The sequence below is a fragment of the Lachancea thermotolerans genome (genome assembly GCF_000142805.1).
Source record: "Lachancea thermotolerans CBS 6340 chromosome D complete sequence".
Taxonomy (NCBI): domain Eukaryota; kingdom Fungi; phylum Ascomycota; class Saccharomycetes; order Saccharomycetales; family Saccharomycetaceae; genus Lachancea; species Lachancea thermotolerans.
The window spans coordinates 1,149,379-1,176,119 of NC_013080.1; the positions used below are offsets into that span (position 1 = coordinate 1,149,379).

At 43.5% G+C, this 26,741-nt stretch overlaps 11 protein-coding genes across 11 annotated transcripts; 5 read left to right on the forward strand and 6 right to left on the reverse strand.

Moving 5' to 3' along the window:
- Positions 1 to 176: 176 nt before the first annotated feature.
- Positions 177 to 3,485, forward strand: SMC6 (DNA repair protein SMC6; the record flags this gene model as incomplete). Its single annotated transcript, XM_002553275.1, has 1 exon — positions 177 to 3,485. The coding sequence occupies one exon, from the start codon at positions 177 to 179 to the stop codon at positions 3,483 to 3,485; it is 3,309 nt and encodes a 1,102-aa protein (XP_002553321.1).
- A 154-nt stretch (positions 3,486 to 3,639) lies between these two features.
- On the reverse strand, positions 3,640 to 8,778 carry USO1 (Uso1p; the record flags this gene model as incomplete). Its single annotated transcript, XM_002553276.1, has 1 exon — positions 3,640 to 8,778. The coding sequence occupies one exon, from the start codon at positions 8,776 to 8,778 to the stop codon at positions 3,640 to 3,642; it is 5,139 nt and encodes a 1,712-aa protein (XP_002553322.1).
- A 269-nt stretch (positions 8,779 to 9,047) lies between these two features.
- On the forward strand, positions 9,048 to 9,689 carry RAD59 (Rad59p; the record flags this gene model as incomplete). The annotated part of the gene is made up of 1 exon (XM_002553277.1): positions 9,048 to 9,689. The coding sequence occupies one exon, from the start codon at positions 9,048 to 9,050 to the stop codon at positions 9,687 to 9,689; it is 642 nt and encodes a 213-aa protein (XP_002553323.1).
- A 66-nt stretch (positions 9,690 to 9,755) lies between these two features.
- On the reverse strand, positions 9,756 to 13,727 carry IKI3 (Elongator subunit IKI3; the record flags this gene model as incomplete). The annotated part of the gene is made up of 1 exon (XM_002553278.1): positions 9,756 to 13,727. The coding sequence occupies one exon, from the start codon at positions 13,725 to 13,727 to the stop codon at positions 9,756 to 9,758; it is 3,972 nt and encodes a 1,323-aa protein (XP_002553324.1).
- A 186-nt stretch (positions 13,728 to 13,913) lies between these two features.
- SWC7 (Swc7p) lies at positions 13,914 to 14,303 on the reverse strand (the record flags this gene model as incomplete). Its single annotated transcript, XM_002553279.1, has 1 exon — positions 13,914 to 14,303. The coding sequence occupies one exon, from the start codon at positions 14,301 to 14,303 to the stop codon at positions 13,914 to 13,916; it is 390 nt and encodes a 129-aa protein (XP_002553325.1).
- Positions 14,304 to 14,340: 37 nt separating this feature from the next.
- Positions 14,341 to 17,099, forward strand: VAC14 (Vac14p; the record flags this gene model as incomplete). The annotated part of the gene is made up of 2 exons (XM_002553280.1): positions 14,341 to 14,367; positions 14,529 to 17,099. 2 exons carry the CDS (start codon positions 14,341 to 14,343, stop codon positions 17,097 to 17,099), a joined length of 2,598 nt encoding a protein of 865 aa, XP_002553326.1.
- Positions 17,100 to 17,612: 513 nt separating this feature from the next.
- REH1 (Reh1p) lies at positions 17,613 to 18,854 on the reverse strand (the record flags this gene model as incomplete). Its single annotated transcript, XM_002553281.1, has 1 exon — positions 17,613 to 18,854. One exon carries the CDS (start codon positions 18,852 to 18,854, stop codon positions 17,613 to 17,615), a length of 1,242 nt encoding a protein of 413 aa, XP_002553327.1.
- A 316-nt stretch (positions 18,855 to 19,170) lies between these two features.
- Positions 19,171 to 21,504, reverse strand: TSR1 (small subunit rRNA maturation protein TSR1; the record flags this gene model as incomplete). Its single annotated transcript, XM_002553282.1, has 1 exon — positions 19,171 to 21,504. The coding sequence occupies one exon, from the start codon at positions 21,502 to 21,504 to the stop codon at positions 19,171 to 19,173; it is 2,334 nt and encodes a 777-aa protein (XP_002553328.1).
- A 785-nt stretch (positions 21,505 to 22,289) lies between these two features.
- On the forward strand, positions 22,290 to 22,460 carry KLTH0D14256g (40S ribosomal protein uS14; the record flags this gene model as incomplete). The annotated part of the gene is made up of 1 exon (XM_002553283.1): positions 22,290 to 22,460. The coding sequence occupies one exon, from the start codon at positions 22,290 to 22,292 to the stop codon at positions 22,458 to 22,460; it is 171 nt and encodes a 56-aa protein (XP_002553329.1).
- Positions 22,461 to 23,144: 684 nt separating this feature from the next.
- On the reverse strand, positions 23,145 to 26,150 carry STE23 (metalloendopeptidase; the record flags this gene model as incomplete). The annotated part of the gene is made up of 1 exon (XM_002553284.1): positions 23,145 to 26,150. One exon carries the CDS (start codon positions 26,148 to 26,150, stop codon positions 23,145 to 23,147), a length of 3,006 nt encoding a protein of 1,001 aa, XP_002553330.1.
- Positions 26,151 to 26,416: 266 nt separating this feature from the next.
- On the forward strand, positions 26,417 to 26,671 carry ECM19 (Ecm19p; the record flags this gene model as incomplete). The annotated part of the gene is made up of 1 exon (XM_002553285.1): positions 26,417 to 26,671. The coding sequence occupies one exon, from the start codon at positions 26,417 to 26,419 to the stop codon at positions 26,669 to 26,671; it is 255 nt and encodes an 84-aa protein (XP_002553331.1).
- Between the last annotated feature and the right edge of the window lie 70 nt (positions 26,672 to 26,741).

Below are 26,741 nucleotides of genomic sequence, written 5' to 3' on the forward strand. Positions count from 1 at the left end.
ACGCTAGCATTTCTTACGCCATCGGATGCTGTTCAGGTTTGCATTTTGATATAGCATTGCTAATATTTATGAACGAAGGACTGACATGATGTTTTTGTTTTTCTTCGTGTTTAATTGATATCGCATACATTCAATAAGAAGTTCCGGCAATATTCACCACTTGTTCATATGCTCATATGGATATCAATGACAATTTGGTTAGCGCTAGTCTCGTGGCGATGACTGGGAACGTCGCCACAGCCATCGGGTCTTCGGCGATTCTCCATGACGGAGAACAACGTCCAAGCAAACGACAACGACGTTTCGCGCCCATGACCCAACACGATTCGCAGACAGGTGCTGCCGGCTCTGAAGGCGCAAATTTAAACCCGCCCGGCTTCATAAAACGTGTACAGCTTCGAAATTTTATGTGCCATGAGCACTTTGAGCTTGAACTCGGGCCTAGGCTCAACTTTATTGTTGGTAACAATGGTAGCGGTAAAAGTGCTGTTTTGACTGCCATTACTATTGGACTTGGGGCTAAAGCTGCTGATACAAACCGAGGCTCGAGCCTGAAAGATTTAATTCGCGAAGGGTGCAACTCATCAAAGATTGTAGTTGTACTGAATAACGAAGGTTTTGGAGGTTATGAACAGGGCACCTATGGCACAGAAATAAGGATTGAGCGAACTATAAAGAAAAGTGGACCTGCTGGATTTAGCTTGAAGTCGGAGACTGGGAAGGAAATCAGTAATAAAAAACGCGATCTACAAGCTATAGTGGATTACTTTGCAGTTCCTGTCATGAATCCTATGTGCTTCTTGTCTCAAGATGCAGCAAGGTCTTTCTTAACAGCAACGACGCCTGCCGATAAGTATAAGCATTTTATGCGAGGAACGCTGCTGGAGGACACCGAAACCAATCTTAAAAAAGCGCTTGAGATCGCAACGACTGCACAAAGCAATTTGAACTATCATGCAGAAAACGTTAAGCTGCTTCGGCAAGATTATGACCATACAAAAAAACTTCTCAAAGAGCTGACTGCAAATCATGATCTTACCGATCGCAAAAGGGCTCTACAGGGCAAGCTCCTGTGGTTAAGTGTAGTGGAAAATGAGACATCGCAAAGAAAATTAGAGGTGGCGGAAGCGCATTATTTGGCTAAAATCAAGGAATCTGAAGGCAAATCCGCCTCTAGAACTAATTCCAAGGAACAACTCAAATTAGACCAAGCAGCTGCTGAGCAGCAGCTCGAAGAAGCGCTGAGCTCTTGGCAAACTAAAAAACGGCTAGCTGATGAAGCTCAGTCTTTGATGCACAGTGCACGAATGGAATACAACATGCAGAAAGAACATCGGGAGGAAACACAAAAACACATTAATGACGCAGAGGGCAAGGTTCGTCAATTTGAAAATACAATAAAAGATTTTGAAGAACGACTTGAAAAACAGATGGGTGGCGATAAGAAAAGAATGCATGAAGAGATAGAAGATTTGAAGGAGAGAATCAAGACTCAAAACGAATTTTACTCGTCTATGAATATTCGGCTTCAGGAACTCAGAAATAAAGAAGAGATGGTCACTTCTAATGCACTTCCCAAGATCGGGTCTTTACAAAAGAGCATTCATGAAAAGACGGAACAAATTAGAGACATAGCTCAGGGGAAAAGGAACTTTTTGTCAAATTTTGACCCGCACATGGAAAAGCTTGTCAGACTTATTGAACAAAGAAAATCCGAGTTTTCTTCCAAGCCTGTTGGTCCATTGGGAAATTATGTTACAGTAAAAAGCCAGTTTCAAGAGTGGGCTAGGCCGATTCAAAGATACTTGGGGGGGACTCTCAGTGCTTTTGTGGTTGCTAACGTTAGTGATGGCGCTCTTCTAAAATCATTAATTCGTGCTTGTCAAATCAGAAGCAACATTAATGTCATTACATATAAGCTAAACGAATTTGATTTTGACTCAGGGAAAGCGAGGAGCGAATACCCTTCAGTTGCAGATGCGTTAGAATTCAAGTCTAGAAGTCTTCAATGTTTATTCGTCGATCAGAATCGGATCGAAAAAGTGGTTTTGGTAACAAACAAGTCAGATGCTCGAGATGTGTTGAAGCGCCACAACAAAAATGTTATTATGACGTTATCGTTGAGGGATAATAGAAGCGGTTATCAGTCTTCGCTTTCTGCGCACGGGGGATTTAGAATTGATACCATTGAATACCAAGATAAAATGAAACTTACTACTAAAGTTTCAGACACAGCATTTTTAACAGAAATAGTCAGCGAGGAAAAAAAAGAACTGGCTAACCTAACCTCTCAACGCAATGACCATTTGAAGAAAATAGGTACCGAGATAACTACTTTAAGAGAAGAAATGGCCAATACCAAAAGCAAAATTTCTGAATTTAGTAAGAGGGAGGCTGCACTTCGGCTAGACCTAGAGAGGGAGCTCGATACGAGTGCTATAGAGCAAGCTGAATCTGATAAACAGGTTTATGTCAATGCTTTAGCAAGTTATAACCTTGCGCTCGACGAGGTTAACGAAAAAATCGATATAATTCGACAAAAAGTTCAGCCTTTAAAAGTAAGGTATGAACAAGCGAATAATGAACTCAATTCTGCTGCTTGTGCCCTTGACGACCTGAAGCACATAATTTCGAAAGGCTCTTCCCGGATAGAGAAGCTGCAAGACGATATTGGGTTCAGTGAGAAAAAAGTCGAAAAATATCAACAAAAGAGGACCGAGCTGCTACAAAAAATAAATGAGTTCAGTGATGGGATTGGGACTCAAATTTCAAACGCGGAAACCTATTGCACTCGGGCTGTGGCATTTGCAGGAGACATGCCTGAGACTCGAGAAGATACAAAGGCAGAAATTGACAGAATAACGCATCGAATCCAGCTAGCAGAAAATAGAGTTGGCTTGTCCCAAGATCAAATAATGTCCTTGTTTGAAAGTGCAAAATTAAAGTACAAGGATGCAGAACAAAAATTTGCGAACGTTGACAAAGCAGTATTTCAACTGAACGAGTCTCTAAAAAGGCGTTGGCAATCTTTGACATATGCTAAGACAGACACATGTGTTACGGCGGACACAGATTTCAAGGAGTCTCTGCGATTTAGAAACTTTTCGGGTGGTCTTAACTTTAATTTCAGCAAAGAAACGCTCAACATGCTGGTTAAAACGCCGAACGACGAGAAGCCAAGAAATGTTGATACATTCTCCGGGGGCGAGAAATCGTTCTCACAAATATCGCTGTTGCTGGCGACTTGGAGACCAATGAGATCAAGAATAATTGCATTAGATGAATTCGATGTATTTATGGATCAGGTTAATCGCCAAATAGGAACCAAGTTGATCATGAACAAGTTGTCAAAAGAGAGTCGAACCCAAACCGTAATAATAACTCCTCAGGACATAGGAAAAATTGCGAACTTTGAGGACCCTGGGATACGCATTCACAGGATGAAGGATCCTGAAAGGCTTAATAACTCCAGCTATTACGCGTAGTACGGAAATTAAGACACCATATGTAAAATACCCGTTAAAGAACTCTAATTTAATTCATTGGCTACGTAAACTGTTGTCAGTTGCTCTTAAAAGATTTTTGCAGTTCCCTATCTTTATGCGCGAAAATTACATATCCTCCTATTCATTGGAATACTTAGTCTTCGTCTTCTTCATCCTCTTCCTCATCCTCTTCATCAGAAGAGAAGTCTGCTCCCAGTGCTTTTAACTTATTGCGATATTTTTGGTTTTTCTCATCCAGCTCGGTAACTAAAAGCATCAGATCGTCAACTTCGGACCTGTCTTCGGCTTGTTTCTTCAATTTCGCGATTTCGTCTTCCAACCTCTTGACTTCCGTATTCTGTTGAAGCTCCGTTTCGGCAATTTTCTTTGCATGAGTCGAAAGAGCATTTTCGGAGGTTCTAAGTTTGCTCTCTACTTCATCTTTTTGACTTGCGACTTCTTTTAAAGTGGAAGATACCTTCTCGCATTCCTGTGCCAAAGACTTCGATCGGGCTTCATAATTTCGCTTAGCTGCTTCCGAGTTACTCAGTAAATGCAAATTGTTTTCGATTGTCATCTTAAGGTCTTTGAGTTGAGCTTCTGTTGCGTCAAGCTCGTGCAGTCTTTGGTTGTTAACCTCGAGTTTTTCTTTCGAAAGATCGAGCTCTAACCTCAATTGGTCTCGTTCATTCTCAGCTTTCGAAAGCGTTTCCTGTGACTTTTTAATTTTCGAATCCATAGAGCTTTTCAACTCGTCTGAATCTCTTTTGGCAGTTTCCAATTGAACCTTACTTTCATTGATAATAGCTTCCTTTTCGTCTAGCTTTGACAAATAGTTTAATGCTTGATCTTTCAACTTTTTGACTTCGGATGCTTTCTGCGAAAGGGCAACTTCGAGATTTTCTTTATGCTTCCTCCCTTTCTCCCTCGCTTCTTCGAGCTTTTGATTGGCTAACCCAAGTTCTTCTCTCATTTTATCACTTTGTGTTTTTTGCAGGCTACTTAGTTGTTCCGATTGCTGTTCTTTGTCCTTCAAGCTCTCCCTTAACTTTTTCATACTTTCTCGAACACATTCAAGCTCTCTGTTCTTTTCTGTGGCTGATGATTCGCTTTTTTTCAGCAGCCCACTTAGCTTTCTCTTTTCGTTATCGCTTTCTTGGTGTTTGAGTGAGTGCTTGGATTCAAGAGACTCAAGTTCCTCTTCAAGTTGAGATATCTTTCTCGAATATTCCTGCTCTAAGTTTGATGATCCTTCATTAAGCATTTTTCTCTCCTTCTCCACTTCGGCGCTTTTTTCTTTCAACTTGGCCCTCAGTGTCTTTATCTCAGCATCAAAATCTTCCTTCTGTTTCTTTCCTTCCAATTCCTGGCTCTCGAATTCGGCCTTTATCTCTTGTAACTTGGCGATTTCGGAGTTTGATGCCTCCAGCTTGTGAACAATATCGCTCAAGTCTGTTTTTGCGCTTTTCATTTCTTTGTCAAGAACAAGAATTCTAGAGTCCTTCTCTTTCTCCTGCTTGACTTTGGACTTAATTTCGTTGCAAATGTTCTTATGTTTTTCCTTCAAATCTGTTGCCTGTTCTTCTAACTTCTCTGCCCTCGACCTCGTCTCTTCTAACTCGGTGTTTAAGGCTGAAACTTCTTGGAGGCGGAGGGAAGATTCATCTTGCAAGGAAACCGTTTTTTTTTTCAACTCGGATACCTTCTTCTCATAGTCCTCATGTACTAATTTGTGAGACTTGTTTAGGTCTTCAACTGTCTGACGAAGTTTTGAAACTTCAGATTTGAGTGCTTCGGTCGATTCAGCAGAATTTTCTTTTTCTAGGGCCAGCTGCTTTATCTTGTCTTTTTGCAACTGCAATGACTCTTGATGGTTATTTTTCTCATCTTGAAGAGCTTTCTGTAAATCAGTGAGAGCATCTTGAGTCTTGCTTTTTTCTAACTCTAAATCTCTAAATTTTTGTTGAAATTTCTCCAAATCCTTACGACTTTTCTCTAATGATGCAATCTTTTCGTCGCTAGACTTCTTAAGTTCTTGCAATTTTTCCTCCAAAGATTCAATAGTTGATTCCCGCGAACGGAGCTTGTCATTAGCTTCTGCGAGTGTTTTATTGAGTGATTCAAGCTCATTCCTAGCTTTGTTAAAGGTATTAACGGCGTCAGCGAGATTCTTGCTTTTTTCCTCGCTTGACGAATTGAGCTGTTCTATTTCCTTTGACGAATGGTCAAGTTCGCTTTTGAGCTGCTTAATCTCATAAGCTGCTTCAGACCGAGACCTCTCGGCGTCCTCGAGCGACTTTTTCAGTTTTTTAGTCTCCGTCAACATATTGTCTTTATCATGTTTCATGGAGTCGTATTGTTGACGCAACTCCACAATTTCGCTTTGAAGAGACAGGATTTTCGTTTGGTTAGATTCTGACACCTCTGCGAGTTCATGTTCTTTACTAGCCTTGGCTTGCTCAATACTCTTATATTTCTCAGCAATGTCTTTGAGTTTAGTTGTGAGTTTTGATACAAGTAACTCCTGGTTTGCTAGCCTGGATTTCAACTCCGCACTATTTCTAGAAGCGTTGTCTTTTTCAAGCAGAAGAGCCTTATTTTCTGATTTTAAACGTTCAAGCTCTGCTCGACTTTTCTCAATACTCGAATCTTTCTCACGCGTAAAATCCTGGAGTCGTTTAAGCTCCTCGTTTGAAGCTGCCAAAACCTTTTCGAGTTCATTTTTGGATTTTGTTGATGTGTTTTTTAGCTCGTTATGCTCCCTTGACAGAACAAGCAACTCACGATTCATTTTGTTTATACCATCTTCAGCTGCTTTCTTTTGCTCGCATACAATGCTCAACTCTTTTTCAAGCTTAGTTAAAGCGTCTCTATTATTATTGAATTTGAGCTCCAAGTCTTTTTTAGTGTTTTCAATTTTGCTATTAGTGGCAACAAGGTCAGAGTTTTCTTTCTGTAACAGGTTCAGTTCTTCTTTAGTTCCTGAATAGTTGTCCTCTAAATTTTTGAAGGAAGCGCGAACATTCTCGAGATCGAGTTCTGCGGCTTTCTTTTCATCCTCGGTGCTCTTTAATGCTTTCTGTAGTTCTTCCAGAGAGCGATTTAAATCCTCGATCTGTCCTTTTGAGCTCTCTTCCGACTTAAGTAGAGCTTCTTCAAGCTGTGTTTTCTGTTGAATCAACTTTTCCAAGGACTCAAAAGATACTTTGTCCTTAATTTGGAAATCTGGGCCACGTTTCATAGCTGTTTGGATTCTGTAAAGGTTGTTTCTTAGGAGTTTTTTGAAGTACGAGCTGAAGTAAATCTTGGGTAGGCCAGTAACATCCGTTTCAACACTGTCCAGGACGCCCTTCATCTCCCTTGAACTTGTAAAGAGGGAATTTTCAGTAAACTGCTTGATACGGAATGAGTAGTTGTCCGCACCAATGCTTTTATTGAGAAGGGCGAAGTACTCAGATCTCGAAAGTGAACTCTTGGGAGTCGAAAATTCATATGCTACGCCTAATAGCATGCAAATTAAGCAGTTGATAGTGCTATCATCACGCTGGATATGCGCAGAGCTCGAAATCAGCGATTTGAGGGTCACTCGGTGAGAAAGAAAATCATCAACAGCGCCTGAGTCACCAAATATCCAAAAGATTAAAAGGCAAAGGTAGGAAATCGATACCCTGGGATCTTCTAAGGAAAAAGATGTCAGTGTAAGTTCGCAAATTGTCTGTATAGGACTTGTCATCTCCTGCGGGTCTTCTTCTGTACTCAAATCAGGACATTTTACGTTCCTCACGACCTCTTTCAGCTCCTCTGCATGATCTTGATCAAACAAAAACATTAATAAATCCACTGCAAAAAAGAGCTTGTATGGATTAAGCTTCAGCTCTGGGTCATAATCTAGCAAAATGTTAAAAATGCAAGGCTTGGATAAAATGTTTTCACTTCCATTGAGGATATCATTCGATTCTTCGAAAAGAGATGCTTGGCTGTTAATAAAGCTCATTCTCAGAATGTGATTATTGGCCAAGTATGCCTTTATAAGTTCAGACGATGCATATCTTATGTCAAAAGTGTGGATAGAATTAGCGAAAAAGCACCAATTCAATAGAAGATCTACGATCGGAACAAGATCTTGTTCTTCTTGAGTCTGGTTTGTGCCTAGACTTGGATCAAACAGAGGAGCGTCAATTTTTCGAAATTCGGATTGAACTTTTTCGTTCTCGCGTATCATGTCGGCAGCAGTTGAAAGGGCATATGGGCGTACGGAGTTGGGTGTGCTTCTCGAAAGTGCCAGCCTCAATACTATCATCAGCAGGTGAGAATCTGAAAGAGCTTTTTGATTCCTGGGCGTAGTAGTGCTATGTGGTTCGACAGTCAGTCTCAGGATCTCTAATGTGGTCTTAATATTAAGCAGCCTTTGATCGTTCCAAAAAAACTCTTCCTCCATGGGCTCGTTTAGCAAGGAGGCCATCTGTGGCAGGTTTCCGGTTTCAAGAAACAGTGTTTGGTTCGAGGTGCTGTAGCTTAGCAAATTGACTATTAAAGATAAGCAGTCGCTTACCACCAGTGAGCCTCGTAAACCTCCTTCCTCTTTAATTATAGCAAATAGTCTCTGAAATATATTTTCAAAGGCCACAAGTTTTTGAATGTGAGGGCTATTGTTCGCCACAACCATAAGAAGTAAGATGGCTTCATCTCTAACTGGCTCATGAATATCGTCAAGAAGGGACACCAAAGCTGAAATACCCACAGGTATAGATAAAATAGCATCCCGAGTCCTTGATGGCCGTGATGCAACGAACGCCTCCAAAAGTTGTGTAGTATAAAGACGTATGTGGAAGTTTTCAGTTTCCAACAACTTTATGAAGAGTTGCACTAATTCGTCGTTCTGAGTCATGAAGTCCGCAATCCACAAGGAAAACTGGTCAACAGACTGACGCTCCTGCTTCATGATTAGAGGAGATGGATACTTGCCATTCTGAAGCCTCGATTGTTGGGAAATCCAGTTACGTGTGAGATCAGCATCGCCTTCACCCCGAATGAATAAGATGAGCAATGTTTCAAGTATGGCTTTAACTGAGTCTTCGTCAATAGAGTCCTTTTTGAGAGTACTGATCAGGGGTTTCAATCCGGAAGCTATAACAGCTTCCCTGTAATCTCTACTAAACGCCTTCAATCCTAAGACAGCCGACCTTCTATCACTGATAAGTGTAGCATTTTCAACCCGATCACATAAAGTTGGAATAGTCTCTTCAGCGCTCTGGATCTTAGGTGGCTGAATTAGGCCTTGGAATAACGCCATATCCTGATTCGTTTCACTTAACAGCCAATTTTATGTTTATATTTTCTTCGCTTTCGCGGGTCTTTTTACATGTTTTTCAGGTCGTGAGCATCTGATATTAACTCTGGCTTTATTATGAATTCGGAGAACTCGAGAAGCATATATATATTCGTTCAATTTAAGACATTGAATGACTCAGTCACAAAGAAGTACTGGCGGTAGCGATTCCTAAAAAGCCATTGATCTTCTGCAAGAACGATGCAGCATTGATAGACATTCACCAGTCAAAGATGAGCGCATATCTAACAAATTTGTCTTACGAGAATGCAGTCTATGCAACAGGAGCGGGGGTAAGCGATTCTGATGTTCAAGACTTACAGATTGTGGAGAACTGGCTTAACCGTCCCGCAAGTGAGTGGGCAGTACAGAAAATTGGAGTTTTTCAGTCGAAAATCGAGCAATATTCTTATAGAATCTATCACAGCAGTAGATACGGAAAGCACCCAATTGCTAAACTTATCCCTGCTTTCACACTAATACAGTATGCTAACGAGGCATTAGGATACGACGGGTGGTCCCTTGAGGTTACAAACGTGAATGTAACGAGCTGTCGAGAAATAGGTGGAGAGGCAAGAGCTGTGAACTCAGGTGAATCGACCGTTGAGCTTAAATACGAGGTTCTTACTGAAGCACACGTCAAGGTTGTTTTGAAAGACGGCACTTATACTCAGTCCGAGGGCTTCGGGAAAGCCGTTGCGTTAAGCAAGAGTGACTGCTTCAATAAGTCAAAAAAAGAAGCAATCAACAACGCTTTAAAGAAGAGTTTCTTGAAATTTGAGACCATGGTCCTGGACCACGAGAAGAAAGTAGCCAGCAACTATTATGTAGATGGCCTCTATGGTTCTAAACAGTGGAGTAAGCAGTCAAGCTAGGGTTCTGGTGGAGGAAATAATGTATATACGGGGGTTAATCAGTTATAATCTCATGGCTACTTAGAGCTAATACCCAACAGTCTTAAGGGCTGGGAAATCCTTTATAGTGGGTACAGGAATTTCAGGAACATAATAGATGTTTCCGTCTTCATCAACTCTCTCCCTATCTTTCTCGCTCAGGGTGTATATTTCTGCGACGTTGTCCTTGAGTAAAGAAGTAACCTCAACGAACCGCTTCTGAATTTGGTAAGCCTCTTCCCTCCTTCTGCGCCTCAGTAGCGCTTCAATAAGCTTTAGTGCATCTGGTTCGGTTTGAGTGAGTCTGTCTATCAGCCTCCCTATCGACTGAATTAGGTATTCCTCTTCATAGATAGTACCTTTTTTGCCCCGGGCACGTTTACGCTCTTCACGGCGTTTGTTTTTTGCAGTGCGCCTCGAGGCACCGGTTTTGGCAGTACCGCCGGTTTTGCCGGTGTAACGAGTGAAAAACGACTCTTTGGTTGAGGTTTCGGATGCTGCTATTGACACATCGTCAGCCTGCTCTGTTTCTTGGCCGTAAAAGGCATATGGGTCATCACCTTTTTTCTGTCGCAGCTCACGCAGTCTCCTGAGTTGTGAGTTGACTTGGCTTTGGCAATCTGCAAGAAGTTCTGCAATTGTACCAAATCCTTCTCCAAGCCCAGGGTCAAGCACTTCCTCGATAAGTTCAGGGTGCTTGTCGTTTACGGCAACTAAGGTCGCCTTCTCGTAGGAGTACGCTTTGCAGTAAAGTTTGACAGCTTCTCTGGTGTTTTTCAAGTAAACAAATTCAATTTGTGCAGCCTCTTCAAACCTGTGATCAAATGACAAAGATGACACCAACTGATCCGCAACGCTAGGAACATCGTCGCTGAATTTGAGAGCTGCAAGAGCCAAGGCTTCGCACCACTTTTTTCCAAGGGTGTAAGCTTCGACAGCTTCTCTGTTTTCGCCCAGCATTTCATAAATAACAGCCGCTTCGCCATACTCCTGTTTCGACGAGAGGAATGGAGCGTAGATATGATAAATGTCATTCTGCTTGTCAGGCTCATACCTGAACATGCTCAAAGCATAAATGTAGAGATCATGGGTTTGAACATAATCAATGAATTTTTGAGAGAGCCTTTTTGAATCTTTCTCTAAGGCAGAAAGATGGTCTAAAGCCTTTTCATAACGTTTGAGATAGTCGTCAATCATAAATTGTCGGACTAGCGGTTCTTTTTCGTGAAGTTCTTGCAAAAATGGCAGGTATTCTCTAGGATCCATTTGAGACTTTTGCGCAATGTTCAAGGTGAGCTTGATGTCGTATAACGACAAAGCAACCTTGTAGAGTTGGTTAACGTCATGCAAAAAGCACAGATATGTCAGGCATGTATCGCTTTCTTCTTCTAACGAAGAAATTAGCATCATTGCCGCTTCGAGGTTTGGTGGATTCTGGCAAGCGTATGCTGTCAGAATTGACTGAATGTACTTTTTTTTGTAATCGGGATTATTGAGGAAAACTTCAAGCAAAGCATTGCATATTTTGTTAACTTTTGAAAGCTCTGGATTGAACATTTTTTTCTTCATATATAACTCCATTTCAGTCGGAGCTGACGGGGCTAACTCGAATCTCTCATCCATAGAAGCGCGTAGGGTTTCTTTGTACTTTGTGATTGTGACATCTTCCTCGGTAAGGCACGATATGAATAAATCGAGATGCTCTCCCTTTCCAATATCATTAATGAAATGCTCCAAATTTTCATAAAAGAGGTCGGGTGCATAGTCATGTAGAATATCTAGGTGCACTCTATGAGTACGACAAGACATGAGAGCTTCAAGGTACTTTTTAGCCAGTATACTTTTTCGCACGCCAGCCAGAACCATAATCCTCGGAGCTATTGTTTCCAGGTTTCCACGGGCCGCTTGAAGCACTACCGAAGACCTAGAAGGCATTGCCGTAACGAGGGTCGAACCCATTTCGATTGCTCTTACTCTTTCATCTGCAACGCTGTCCTCGACGATAGGTAAAGCCTTAAATTCGGTTGAATTCAAATGAACAAATTGAAGATTGTGTTGAGCTGTTGTGAACATTAAAAACTTCTCAGTAACCTCCATTGAAGTAACGGTGCTTGTGAGTAGTATGTCGTTCGCATACAGTTTTCCATTGGCAGCTAGGCCAAATGCAACAATTTTTGAATCTTCTGCAAGACGGTCATCTTCGTCGACAGCCTTGGAGTTTTCAACTCTTTTCACCCTCAAATCACGAACCAACTGTGGGAATTTGGCAACTTCAACTGTTTGTCCCTCTTGATCAAGTTGCACTACGCGTGAGTCCTTAGTCTCATAGACCATATAATTGTATTCAAAGCTGGTGCGTAGTAAAACAACTTTGTCGAACGTCTCGATAATATTGAACACAGTTGGTTGAGTGATATCTGTAACATCAATTAGTGCTATACGAGATAAGTTGTCGGCATCTAAGAGCACCCCCAGAACGTTATCATTCATAAATGCAACTTGACGTAGTGAGTCGTATTCTGTGGCTAAGATTGACTTGTGAAGTCTCGACACCACGCAAGGTTGGAGACCCTTTTTCATATCTTCAAGACTTGGCACTGTTGCCAAAACAAGCTCGTTGTTAGTTATCGCAACGTATAATTCATTGGACAGGCTTGTGGCGGCATCGAGAACATTTCCTGGGGCGTCGAAGTCTCTGTAGTATGCAGGTGGAGGTACGTTTGCTAACCCTAACGGCGTGATATTGACGGTACATCCATCAACCACTAAAACCGTTCCAGAGTCTGAGGGTTCTAATGTTGGGCCCAGTGCGAGTTTATAAGCAAAGTCAACGACATTAACATAATCTTCGTCCCCAAACATCAAGGTGAAATCTTTTTCGGGATGCCACTTCACAAACTTTATATCGTTGGCATAAACCTCTTGTTTCAAGTACCAATGGTAATTCTTAGTCGTCCAGAGTTGAATTCGATCAGCGAGAACGATAGCAAGAACTTCTGAATTGCAGTTCCAACACAATGCCTGGATTTTTTCGTTTAGTGATAGCCTAGTGTCAAATTCCCCATGCCTTAAACCGTTTCTTTCAAAAAAAACCAAATCAACCGACTCCTCACCAGGAATTTGGTCCCTTCTCTGCACTGAAGCAATCAGAGAGCCTTGTGGTTTCCAGCTCACAAGATCCTCCAGGCCGTCGACAGGCTCAGAGACATTCTGGAGCTGCCCGTCGCGTGAGAAGACTCTTAACACTCTTCTCTCGAAGGGTTCGTCGCTCTCTTCGTGCACTGCTTCTATTGTTGATACCACAAAGTATTCACAATCGCCACGCCAGGAGATAGACGCTTTTCTTGAATCCATGGCACTGACTGTCCCTTTGTCAACAAGGTAGGGCATAGTAGGGTCCCTCAATTCATCGCCGACAAGGCCTGAAGCTTTTAAGCTTTCAAGAGCTTCTCTTTCCATGGCACGTGCGCCTTTGCCCCTAAACTGTGTCTCTTTCTTACCCCAGCCAACATTCACATGCTTAGACATCTTCAAATCATCTTCTTCCAACTTGTATTCAGCGATAGGGTCGAATTGCCTGCTCAATAACACCACATTACGTTCGGCAGTGACTAAAGCCAGTGTCTCTTCGTCGTACGACCACTCTGCAGCACTGATTCCGCCATCTATAGAGCCCACAATTTCTACTACAGCAAACGAAGGATCAAATCCCACTGTGTCATAAGACGCGGTTATAATATCGCCTTGCGACATCACAAACACCAGCTGTCCAAGGTCTCCGAAGTGTGCAAATGACAAGAGTTCGCCACCCAGTGTTTGCAAATTGAAAGACGCCAGTGTATTGCAACTTCCGTCTTTCATATATTGGTGTACCTCGAAAGCTCCTAGATCGTAATCACCGAGAACGCAAGTTATGCTGTCGGATAGCGTATCAAAGACGCTTCCATATAATCTCAAGTCGGGGACCTCAAAGGACTGTGGCTTGAACCTTCCACGATTCAGAGTGATGAGGTTTCTCATTCTGTGTCGTCACAGTTCCCCAGAGTACGTAGCCACTATGCTTTGTTGAGTATCTTTTGAAGTCAACGCTGTGCTAAGAGCTGCGATGAGGTCGCTCTCCATTTCAGAACAAAAAATTTGCATCATTTTCTACGCAAGAATTTGAACAACTGCCGCTAATTCAACCAAAAATCTGGAGGCACGGTATCAAGTTCGCTCCTGCTCCCTTTCATTTTGTAGCTCTTGTACTTTAGCCTTGAGTTCCGGTATCTGTTCTCTTTCAAGCTCCTGAACTCGTGTGTAGTAAAAATGATTCGCCAATGTAACAACTGTCACTGGAACATCATCGTCGGGCAACCCTTGCTCAAAGAGCTCGCGAACAATGCCTTTCAATGTTCGTAGTTGGATGCCTGAAAGCTCAGGTGCGTACATTCGGACCAGGCGGTGATTCGCAAACTTAGACAAAATCATTTCGTCGAGGACAGGGTCAGCAAGTAACTGATCGTTATCAAGGGTTTTGTCCATGTGTAATAGCTCCTGTTGGCGATAAAGCACGATTTGTAAGAGCAGCAGGGCCACGTTTGATTTCAGTCCCATAGAATTCAGTAATCTTTGGCTTTTTGTCGCAGATTTGATGTCCAAATTAAAGGTAGAACGAAAAGTATGTTATTTACAGATTACGTTAAACTGTAATTAACATTGTTGCAGTAAAATAAATAAGTAAACTAAGGCTCCAATCAACAATGGGTACGTTAACGCGTCCTGCTTCAATTAGATTTCACATTTCTAACAAAATCCACTATAGACAAGGCTATCGTGAAGGGGTTGAACGATAAGCTCTATGAAAAGAGGAAAGCCACTGCTCTAAATCTTGAAAAGCTCGTGAAGCAGTGTTTAGCAGAGGGAGATTTTCAAAGGGTTGACAAGATATTTGATGAACTATGTCGTGACTTTGCATATGCGCTCCATCAACCGATGGCACGCAATGCTGGCTTAATGGGACTAGCTGCGGGGGCGATCGCGCTAGGCTCTACGGAGGTTGCTAGATATTTGGACCGGATTCTGCCCCCCGTGCTGGCATGTTTTGGAGACCAAAATGATCAGGTGCGGTTCTACGCGTGTGAAAGTCTCTATAACATTGCCAAGATTGCAAAGGGGGAAATTCTAGTTTATTTTAACGAGATTTTTGATGTTCTATGCAAAATAAGCGCAGATACTGAAACATCCATCCGGGGAGCTGCTGAGCTTTTGGATAGACTGATTAAGGATATTGTTGCAGAGCGAGCCTCCAATTATGTGAGTGTGGTAAATAACGATCCAAAAGACCTGCCTCTTGCAACCCGAACTGACCCTCAGACAGGCGAAGTTGTTCAGGAAGAATACAATCAGGATCCGGAGTTTGCCTTTTCTCTGCCTAAATTCATACCGCTACTGACTGAGCGAATATATGCAATAAATCCGGATACCAGAATGTTCCTCGTCTCATGGCTGCAAGTGCTGGAAAATATTCCTGATCTAGAGTTGATCTCCTATCTGCCTTCTTTCTTGGGGGGGCTTTTCACTTTTTTAGGAGATTCGCACAAGGATGTTAGAACGGTTACTCATTCTTTGCTTGATCTTTTGCTTCATGAGGTGCAGCGCATTTCTGAAGTTAAAGCATTAGTTCAGAAAAAGCTGCTTGAAGAGGCACCTAAGCGTTTAGTCTCGGAGGATAATGCGTCAAAGAAACAGGACGGTATTCTTATAAGTGAGAGGAAAAAATCTTTGCTGACTGCTTTCGAACAGCTCTCAATGACTGACGCAGCTAATCCTCAAAAAAATAGAAACTCATCAAACGTTGACGAGCTTAAATCAAACGATGGTGGAAACACCATCAACGAAATCTCTGAAACAAATTCAGCAAACAAATCTAAGAGCGCTGAACTGAGCGACTCCCGCAACGGAGACCTGTACTGCCCTGGCCAAGACATTCATCTAGATTTTCCAAAAATCATAGAAATTCTCATAAATACCTTAGGTTTATCTGAGCCCGAAATTCAGCTCGTGGCTTTAACCTGGATTGAAACAGTGTTAGGAATCTCGGCAACATCATTTCTCCCCTTTGTATCGAGGCTTCTATCGCTATTACTTAAAATTTTGAATGATGTTGATCCTAAGGTCAGAAAGTTGGCGCATTCTGTTAACGAGAGGTTGATAGAGCTTACGGGAAGGTTCGATGACCGAGAGGGGCCAGAAGCCATAAACTATGGTCCCGTTGTCAACACCCTGACTCTCCACTTTCTGGATAGCGACGTAGTTGCCAAAGTTGCTTGCCTCGAATGGTTAATCTTAATATATCACAAAGTCCCTGATGAATTGCTTGAACACAGTGACAGTACTTTCCTCACGCTCCTCAAATCTCTTTCGGACAAAGATAATCAACTAACTTCTAAAGCCCTTCAGTTATTGAGCGACTTGTGCAATAACTCGAATGAGGAGTATTTCAAAAAGTTCATCAGAGACCTACTTCTGTTGTTCAAGAATGACAGGAAGTTACTGAAAACAAGAGCCAACCATATCTTTAGGCAATTATGTGTGAAGCTTACTGCAGAGAAAGTGTACAATGTCGTTGCGTCAATTTTGGAGCATGACGGCAATACTGCCTTCGTGAGAATGATGATACAAATACTAAACACAAACTTGATTACTGCCCCTGAACTTGGGCATCTACGAAGAAAGTTGAGGGCAAGCAGTGGCGAAGAACTGTTTTCTTCACTTTTCAAGTGCTGGTCACACAATCCGGTATCCCTCCTTGCGCTTTGTTTATTGTCAGAGAAATACGAGCTCGCTTATTACATTTTGCAAACGTTCGTGGAATATGAAATATCAGTCAATGATCTGGTTCAAATCGATATATTAATTCAGTTGTTGGAATCCCCTATTTTTACCGGACTGAGACTTCAGCTCCTCGAGCAAGATCAATATCCCTACCTTTACAAGTGCCTGTATGGCATTTTGATGGTTTTGCCACAGTCAAAAGCTTTTCAAATTTTGAATACAAGGTTGAATAGTGTCAGCAAGCTGGCAGCTCAAAAAATCCCATCAAGCAAGCTCTATAGTTTGAGAAATGGTTCAGGTATTGCGAGCGGGGCATCTTTGTCTTCAGAATCTCTGAATTCTACTAGCTCAGGCTACCGTAAAAACAATATGTTCCAAAGCAGTCTGGATCATTTTAGGAACGTTTGTGAGTCTGAGTTGAGTACACAGATGTCCACTAGTGCCGAAGAGTCTAATTTTGCCCTTTTAGATGAAGTTTTAACACCTCGAACAATGCCTGTCAGCGGTAGGCAGCAGTCCGAAGATTCCAGCGATCACTATAAAGATGATAGCGAGTCTGTCATTTTCAGAGCTTAATATGTAAAAAAGCTGCTTTGGCTTATAGAATTTAGTTTCCGCAGCGCTCTGGTACCACGCCTCCAGAAGACTGGTAGGCCAGCTTTCGACTCTCATGCAATTATGACATCTTTGCCTGCCGAATAACCTCACAAAAGAAGGTTTTGAAAGGAAAGGACACCATATTTCGGAGTCAATATCGACGCTTCAGCAAGCCCTTTAGTTGCTGTGCGAGAGCCTTGTACCAGCCAAATTCATTTTCCAAAGTTTCTAACCGTTAGTGGGCGTTTTTATGTACCAATGAGATCATAACGCAGCGTTCTCTAATATTAACCTGAGGCAAATGGGCATTTTAATGCATTTGAACTGGGCTTATAGCTTGAAGTGAGCTGCGAGCTTCCGAACACTACTGCAATTTTTCTCTGCAAATAAGAGCTTTATTTATGCTGATTGGTTCACTTTATGAAAGACGGGCAAAAAATACACAGGCGTGTTTTACTGTTATTTAACGGCGGTACAACTGCTATGAAGTAATCACTGAAGCAGCTCGTCCCTGTAGTGAGTTTGAAAGTTACCACGTTTAGCTTGGTTTCTAATATCGCGGTTCATTATCTGCCTCTCGATCTGCTGCGACTTCTTATCGTTCTTTTTCATTGTTTTATCAGTGACTCCACCAAAAAAGCGCCTATCTCCAGCGGCTACTGTTCTATTACCATCCGAAGCCATTGGCGGTAGAGGAAGGTTCTGTCTATAGATTCTTCTCATTGAACGATGACCTGCCCTAGAACCACTAGGTAAGGTGAGTTCGACGCCGGTGTCGTCAACCTCTGCGTGTGTATAGTTTGAGTTTATGTCATCAGTGTCACTGGGGAGTGTCCCTTCTGAGCCACTATCTGGCTCTGCTTCGAATGCGACACTCCTGCCATTGTTGCGGGTGAGATTAGACTGCACTTCGTTTTCTGATGAAAAGTCGTAAAATCCTGCTACCCTGCGTCTTTCTTCCTTGGTTTCATATGGCAGCCGGGAATGTCCTTTGGATGCAATGTGTGCGCGTATGCTCTGTAAGCTTGAACCCTTGAAAGAGCAGCAGAGACACTCATTCGCAACAACTATGGTGTCTATCAAGAAGTTCAAAAGTCCCGTAAGATCTATAAGATACGACCTTTCTGGTATGTAAAGCCCATGGGATGCGAACATGTGCTTGAGGTTCCGCTCGACCTCTTTATTCTGAGCCTTGCAGAAAATGCAATCTGTGATAGAAGGACGCTCTGAGGATGCTTCGTCTCCAGAAAGCTCGTCACTAGTAGATTCGAAGTCACTGGAGTTATATTCGTTGTTCGAATCAGTGGTAAAGCCATATTCGTATGATTTCTCCTCATCAAAATCCGTATGTATCTCATTGCTGTTGACCGAAAGCTTGGAAATTTGAGAAGCTACAGACGGGGTTGGAGAAACAGATCTTTCATGGTTGTCCTCACGCAACTTGCGGTTTCTTCTCCGTTGCAGTTTACTCAAATCTACTTCGTCACTTCTCTTGTATCTTGGGGTCTTGGCCTTCAAAATGGGAAACCCAAATTCGTCGACCTGGTTGAGCTCCTTAGCCCTCTCAGATATTTGTAGCTTTTCGGCAAAAACGTCAGCGCTAATGGGGGGCAACTGACTAATGCGCCTCTTCAGGTTATACCTGTGCCACTCGGTTTTCATATGGTAACGCTGTTGATCGCTCGATCTGAACTGAATCATACATGAGTTGCAGGTAAATATCGCCTCGCTCATTTTACGCTTGAGGGAAAGTGGTTGATGAGCAGAGTTGAGTCTATGTGGAATTGTTTGCTGACTTCATTTTGCTTTATTGAGTATTCTATTCTATGAGGGGCCTGGGAAGTGTCTCGTATTTAGTTATTTACTGTTTATCATCACGTGCCTTGTGAATACCGTGAAGTTGGCAATCCTCCCGAGACTCTGAAAAGTTGAACTTGTCTCATGGTTGGCAAAGAGATGCTTACTTTCTTGTATATTCAGGATACTGAGGCAGTTTTGGGCACTAATAGGCGTATTTCCGAATGTAGTTTTGAGAAGTCCATACATAGTGCTATACAGGTTTCGATGGTCTGGGCCACACGCGCTTGAACAACGCCATTGCAACAACATCTTGAGCCGATAGTTTGCCATCAAAGGTTGCCTTGAAGTAGCCGTGAGTACCCAGGCTTTCCTTGATGAAACCTGACCTGCCACTTTTGGTGAAAAGAGGAATAGATTTAAACCATTCCACATCTTCAGGACGGAAAAACATGTAGCGCACGGTGAGAACTCTCTTGTGGAACCTGAAAGGATGGCCTGTGAGGACCACCCTCTTGCTGATAATCCTGGTATGGTCAGCGTTCAAGAAGGAACCGTGGCCTACAAACTTAATTCCCTTGACATCTTCGGGGCATTGCTTGAAAAATAGAGCAGGTGATTGAGTGAAGTCGATAGGAGCTATGCATGTGGCGATGGATGCGGAATCTTCATGCAAAAACCTCTCAAATTTGTGCACGTTGTTAGGAGTATTACTAGTCGATGAAAACAGTGGCTGGATCTCGTATCTCCTAACACCGTACTGCACGAATAGACTCTCCTTCGAAGGAACGGGATCTTCGAAATCTTCCCATCTTTGTATCGAGAAGTTTACCAACGCGTTTTTGTGTTCGTGTTTGAGCAACCCATAAACAGCGAAGATACTGACCCTGGGGTCTTTCACTTTTTCCAGCAAGTGCTTAGGTATTTGAATGTGCATCTCGATGCGGTCACCAGCAATCACTTGGGCCTCGTTGGCAGCCTCTTTGCATACCTTGTTCTTAGAGCCAGTGTAGTTGCCCACCCTCAGGAGACGTTTCCACTCAGGAGGAGCGTTAGGATCGCGTTCATCAACGTCCCACACGCAGTTATGCAAATTCTTCAAGCCTCTGTACCGTCTGAGCCTCTCAATAGCTGACTGTGTGGGCTCTAGTTCAATCTCGTCCGGAAATTCTTTGTCTTCTTTCTCAAGCTCTCGATATTCACGAAGCTGTCTTTCCTCTTCTTCAGGCGACAAGTCAACAAACATATCCTCTTGAGTTTCTTCATAGTCGCTAGCCTGTTCGGCTTCATCTGCCATAACATCATTGTTTTCTTCAACGGCCATGTCATCATCTTCTAGCTCGACCTCGCCATCATCGGCAATGTCATCCAGATACCATCTCGCTTGATAGTCGGACGTTCCTTTAGGGACCTTGGCCCTTCTAGTGGCAGCTTCCCTGCCAGGCAAAAAGCCATGGTCGTCGTAACGCGCTGTGGTGAGGTCATCGTACTCAAAGTCATCTTCGTAGTCGTCAGCATCGAAGTCTTGTGGGGCGAAGTCATCAAGGGTGTCTTGACTTTGGTCAGGCGTGAATTGAGAAGTGAGCTCTATGTCTAGATCCGAATTTGCAGCCGGACCTTTGGCGGGGCCGCTTCTTCTATTAGAATCACTAATCTTGTTGATTCGTGAAATCTGGAAATCACCTAAACCCGGTATATGCACAAGCCTATTGGCATCAAACCCAACACCGCGTACCATGCCACTGACAATGAGGTGCCCCTGTTGTGCGTCCGATTCAGAGTAGTCGACCTTTTCAGCAACCATGTAGCCTCTGTTGTCTCTCCATCTAACCTGGCGTGGAACTTTCTGACACAAATGTCTCAGAACGTTGATGGCCTCGGCAGGTTTCTCTAGGTTGTAAACACGGTCTTCGTTAGGGAAAAAATGTTTGAAGAAACTCTCTAAGGACTGTTTCAAGTCGAGCTGGAACTTCTCTTTAGGATGAGCCGCAGATAAGTTGGCAACGACGCCAACGTAGGAGGAAATACCCTGCAGCTCGACAGCACGAATGATCTGCTCACCGAACTCTGTGTCCACCTCTGCGGCAGCACTGAGGCCGAAAACGGTGAAGTCTGCGATCTTCGTGGTGTCTAGAATGTTGATGAAATTGGACATGTCAGGTACGATGATTTTGAGCTTGGACTTGAACTTCTTGACTGTGACATTGAGCACACATGGCGTGCTAACCTGGACCGCCATCTGTTGTTCTGGATCGTCCAGTGCGCATACAATGAGCCGCCGCACAATGTCTGCGGCGTCTACGTCGGGCGTCAGCGGCACAACCGCGATGATCTTTTCAGCACCGTTCGAGCCTTCGAAAAGGCGACGGATCTCTAATGCGTCCATTATCTTCTGCTCGCGCGCCTGACGAGCCTGGTTTTTCCTCTGCAGTTTGGACACCACCTGGTGCCTGCTGCGCTTCCCAGTCACAAGTTCTTTCTCGACCTTGCCCTTGTACATGTTTTTGCGCGCGCCCTTGGACGCATGCTTGGACTTGAATGCCTTGTGTCCGTTCTTTATCGATGATCTATGCGAATGCCCAGCCATTGCTTAAGAGTATGTATGTGATAGAGCGGCTGGCCAGAAATAAAGGCGCCTGGTTCGCTGTGATAGGAGATGAGTGCGGTCAGAACTCCAGAGATATTTCAATCGTTGAACCTTCTCCTTCTGCACATGGAGCTAGGCGAGATGAGATGAGATGAGCTCGGGCCCTATGGGTATGCGTTTAAAATTTTTCAACATCTTGATATGTCACGTGCCATATATCATCCCTCTCGAGTGACTGTTTGACACCCGTACATTAGAGAAATATTCCATTGTCCAATTTTTATTTTTGAAAAATTGAAACATGAGTCGGTTCCCTCGACCCACGCAGCTCAATGCACGAACGCGAAGCGCGGAGGGCGCCTTGGAAAAAGTGATGGAAGATATACAGAGAGCACTGAGGATTGGCCCTAGAACAGCAGTTTAACAAGAGATCATCGATAAAGGTATGTTGGGGGCAGATAATAAGAGAGGAGCGCGGAAGTGTGAAGTAGAGCTCTGCCTATAATGCACAAAGGAGCGCGAGCCAAAGTGGCCGCTGAAACCGTTGCAAACGTCCAAGTTGTGGAGATTTCCGAAACCCAATTGTACTATGTGCCGATGGGATATTAGAAGCAGCTGCTCATTATTAAATGAATGCTTGTTTAATGTGGGTTCCGAGGACATGTTGAAGACCAATAGATGGCAACATTGGAACTTGAAGGTGTCGCCACCCCGGCCGCAGCCGTGCTACTCGCATCCGCGTCTCTGCGCTCACCAGCTGGCAATTACTAACTCGTCGCAGCAATATGGCTCACGAAAACGTCTGGTTCTCTCACCCAAGAAACTTCGGCAAAGGCTCCCGCCAATGTCGTGTCTGTGCCTCTCACCAGGGTCTGATCAGAAAGTACGGTTTGAACATCTGCCGTCAGTGCTTCAGAGAGAAGGCCAACGACATCGGCTTCCACAAGTACAGATAAACGCCAGCTTAGTGTGTGAGGCTTCTGAGGCCGCATTTTCTATGTTGTGTTAATCTGGTTAGGCATGGTGGACGTTTGTCTGTCCTTCTACAAATAAAGAATAAAAGCCCTACTCTAAATAAGTGTATTAGTTATGTTTAGTGTACAACCCTGCCGTCATCGGTTAGAATGCTTTGAACCTTGAGCTCCCGCTATGGCCCGGTTTACGGGAGGCCGTGCCATCCGGCTTGATGCTGTTCCTGCCCTCCTGCCGGGAATACAGTATTAGATGAAGTTCGCAATACATTACCCTGACTTGTTTTTATGCTATAAAAACCGAGCACTCCAGCAGTTAGTTTCCTAATTTATAGTACTTTTGAAGTTTTCTTCTCCCAACGAATCAAAAATGCACGGAAACAATGCCACAGTTAGCTACGTCTGTCTTCTAACAGCTGCTAATTGCCAGTATTTCATTTTTAAATCGAAATACCAGTTTCCCAGAACAAAAATGACTGGATTTTAGGAAGTTCGCGGTTGGTGTCTCTCTCAAAGAGGGAGGATAGACCGGGAATGTCGAAGAAAGGCTACAAGTAAAACGTAGAGAACAGGAGGAGGCTGGAAATATGAAATCCGAATCCTGTGAAGTAAATCAAGCGCCAAGGATGGTGGAAAGCTCTTAACTCTATACATCTTATATCTTATATCTTATAACTTGGGGGTGACCTCGAGCTTCTTGATCGGCTGGCGCACTGGCGCTAGGCATAACTTGCTCTGGAAGCTGCCAATATCGGTGATCAGCTCCCCTGTGGGGTAGCCCTCGACGCGGTCGTTGCTCTTTTGCTCGTCGCTTATTGCCTGGGACTTCAAGTGAATTACAAGCTTGGATGCCTCCTCGGTGACTACATACTGGCTGTAGAACTCCAGCATGTCTTGCTTGCTCAGCTTTTCAACAAGAGAAGCTTTTCTTTCCTTATTGATGAAGTTGTAATCACCGATGTAGATGGCAGTCGTGAACCTGGTGTTTTCTTCCGAAAGGTTTTTGTATCTCTGCAGAAGAGTCTTGCACAGCGCCACTTTGTGTCTTTCGAATTCTTCGTCGGACATTTCTTGTAATACTTGACCCATCTTGACGAGGAATGCGTCAATCCTAGATTCTAAGTAAGCAGTGTCACGCTCAGATTGGATCAATAGTCTTAGGTTCACAGTGCCGTGGGTGTTGAGCGCGGAACTGAAGACAACATACCCAAGCTGCTCCTTTGTCCGCAAAGTGTCGAACGCAGGTTCGTCGATCAATTGAGCGAACAAAGACGCCTTTGCGGATAACTCTTCCGAGTACGATCCGAACTGCGTAACATGTTGAATACAAGAGTTAATGTTCTTGTCATCCGCAAGCATTTGCTGGTAACAGAACGTCTTGCCTTGTGGAAGAAGAACAGATCTAGGTTTTGAGCTCTTAAGCTGGAAGTTCTGGACGTCGCGAGGCGCCAAAGCCCTGACCAAGTTGTCGGCTTCAAGAGCAGCTTCGCAGCTGAAGTTACCGTGGACCAAAATTTCAAAAGAAAACTGTTCAAAAATTGCTGGAATGAATAGTTTCAGGTGCTCGAACTTTAATTGCTTGACGACTTCAAGCTTGTTAGCAATAGTCCATGCTCTCTCGTTGATGACGGAGTTAAAGACATCTGAAACCTGAGAGTAAGGAACTTCATACAAATGATTGTTCAGCTTCTGCAACAGCTTATCTTGGTAGATTTTGAAACGGTCTTCGGCAGGCTGGAAGTTGGCAATTCCTTCCAAGTACCTTTTGAGCAGGATTGCCATCTTTTCGTTATAGCCGCTTAAGGAGAGATCGAGGCCTTGATTGGTTTTCCGGAAGGAAATGTGCAAGCTAGCCACTTGAGCATCATACTCCAAGTCTTTCAGATAGTCATTGATCAATTCCACGTATAGAGTGGTCAGCATGCTGTTTACAACACTGGAGTATGTGTGCGCCAATTTCATTGACACATATATGTGCCCTTTCGGAACCCAAAATCTGTCGTCCTTTTTATACCAAACTTTGCTTTGTCTGTCCTGTTTTAGAAGCAAGGGTTCTTGCAAAGGTTCAACATCTTCAAGTTTGTCGACTTGGAAGTTGGAAGAAATAAATTCATTACGACGGGGCAAGTGTAGCAAAGAGTTTGTTCCAGGACTCTTGAGTTTATCCATCAGGCCCTCACTGTATTTCACTACGCCATATTCCGTCCCATACCACTTTTCGGTGGAATCTGTTGAGGCATTCTTGTGAATGAATGTAACCCGGGAATTTTCAGGTATCAAATGAGCAATGTACTTGACAACAAGTTCAGGTTCGTACTTTCTTAGCAGAGAGGTACTGAGAACGTCACCAACGGGAATATAATCTTTTTCGAGAGCTTTAGATAATGAGGACACGGTGGATGCAGGATTTCCCTTTTGTTTAAACTTGAAGCTGGCCTCGGCAGTATCACGAAGCTCTTCGTAGATCCACTCTTGTGGCAGCTCCTTTTTCAGTAGTTCAATGTACTGAAATACAGATTGAATCACGGACTCGTAATTCTTGACACCCTCATCTGTCAAATCAATGTCAACTGAGAAAAATGCGTTGTCCTCAGATACCGTATGAGAACCAGCCGAAAGCTCATTTGCCCATCCTTTTAACTTTAGGTATGCAAGCAATGAGCCAGAGCCTTCGTGGCCAATCAAATGACTCAAGTAGTGCCCGGGTTTTGAGTCCCACTGCTCATCCACATCTGGTGCAACGAATGTGATTTCAACTTTCTTCAAGTCCTTGACAGGTTTGGCATTAATGATTTGAGTCAAGTACTGTGGGGGTAGCATTTTGGCTTCATAAGTTGGGACAGGTCTGTCGCTGTTGGGCACATCCTTGAAAAGATCGTAAACCCACTGCGACATCGTATCTAGGTCCTCTCTTCCAAGGACACACAGCTTCATTAAGTTTGCCGAATACGAAGAGTCGTAAAACTTCAGCAGCTCGTCACGTATATCAACATCTTTCGATTTAGGGATGTCGCCAAGGGTCTTGAGATTGCCCGTAGAAAATTTGTGGAATGGATGCTCAGGGTTACTCTGAGATTTGTCAAGCTGATATAGTCTCCATAGATCACTTTGCAAGTTCTTCTTGTTTTCGCTGTCAACAGCGTTGATCTCCTTGTCAGTAGACTCTTTGTTAAACAAAGGACAGCTGAAGAAGCCTGAAAATCTAAGCAGCGCACCATGTAAGCTCTCTTGATTGACTTGAAAGAAATAGTTGGTGTTCCTCGCACTGGTGTAGGCATTAGAGCCGCCACCGTGTTTACTCAGATAGCTCGAATATTCATTCTCATTAGGAAACTTCGAGCTTCCCATGAACAGGAGATGCTCACAGAAGTGTGCGAGACCAGGTAAATCTTCTGGGTCTTCGAAAGACCCCACGTTGACGTCAAGCGCCGCAGCCGCCTTGTCTGTAGTGGGATCTTGGATCAAAAGCGCTTTCAACTTATTAGGCAGCTCAATGAACCGATAGTTTCTGTCATCCAGGAGGGGTTTGGTAAACTTGACACCGTGATCAATGTAGCTCGACATTTTCCGGTGAATTAGTGTGCCTTTGACGTGTGAACAAAGAGAATTAGCCGAATTCGAAAAAAGGTGCTTACTTTTATAAACCAAAGAGCAGCCTGGCAGAACGGTGTTCATAAATTTCCTCGAAGGTCAGCGATTGAAAGCAGAAGGAGCCGACTGGGGTTTTTCACTTCTGGTTTTTGTTTTGCCGGTTGGTTTCAAAGGCGTTTGTTTTCGAAGGCGTTTGAGCCTAAAGGTAAAAGTATATTTCAAAAACTAAGTACACTAATGGTCTTGAAAAGTTGAAAATAAAATATTAAGATTCGGGCACTTGCTGCGACGCTAGAAGAGACACTAGAAGCAGCTGGACATTGGCATTATTTTGATAAGAACGCCTTAAGATGCCTAGAATCAAAGCGTTTGATGTCATAGCCTTCTCGCTGGTTACTTTTGTGGGGATATATACAGGTACTCAGTTTTTCGAGCCGATCATAATAGAGAGGCTCAAGAAAGACAACAACCTGAGATCGGACATTGACGTCCCCCAATACGATGAGGAGGGGAACCCACTGTCGCCCAAGTCAATGTTAGACTTGAGAAAAGAGCTTGAAAAAGTGCAGGAGAGTCAAAAGGCGGAACAGGCTGACAGCAAGTGAACGAGTGCAAGCACGACGCGCCGCTTAATGTCTTGTCTCAACCCATGCACTCCCAATGGGCCTTGTCCTG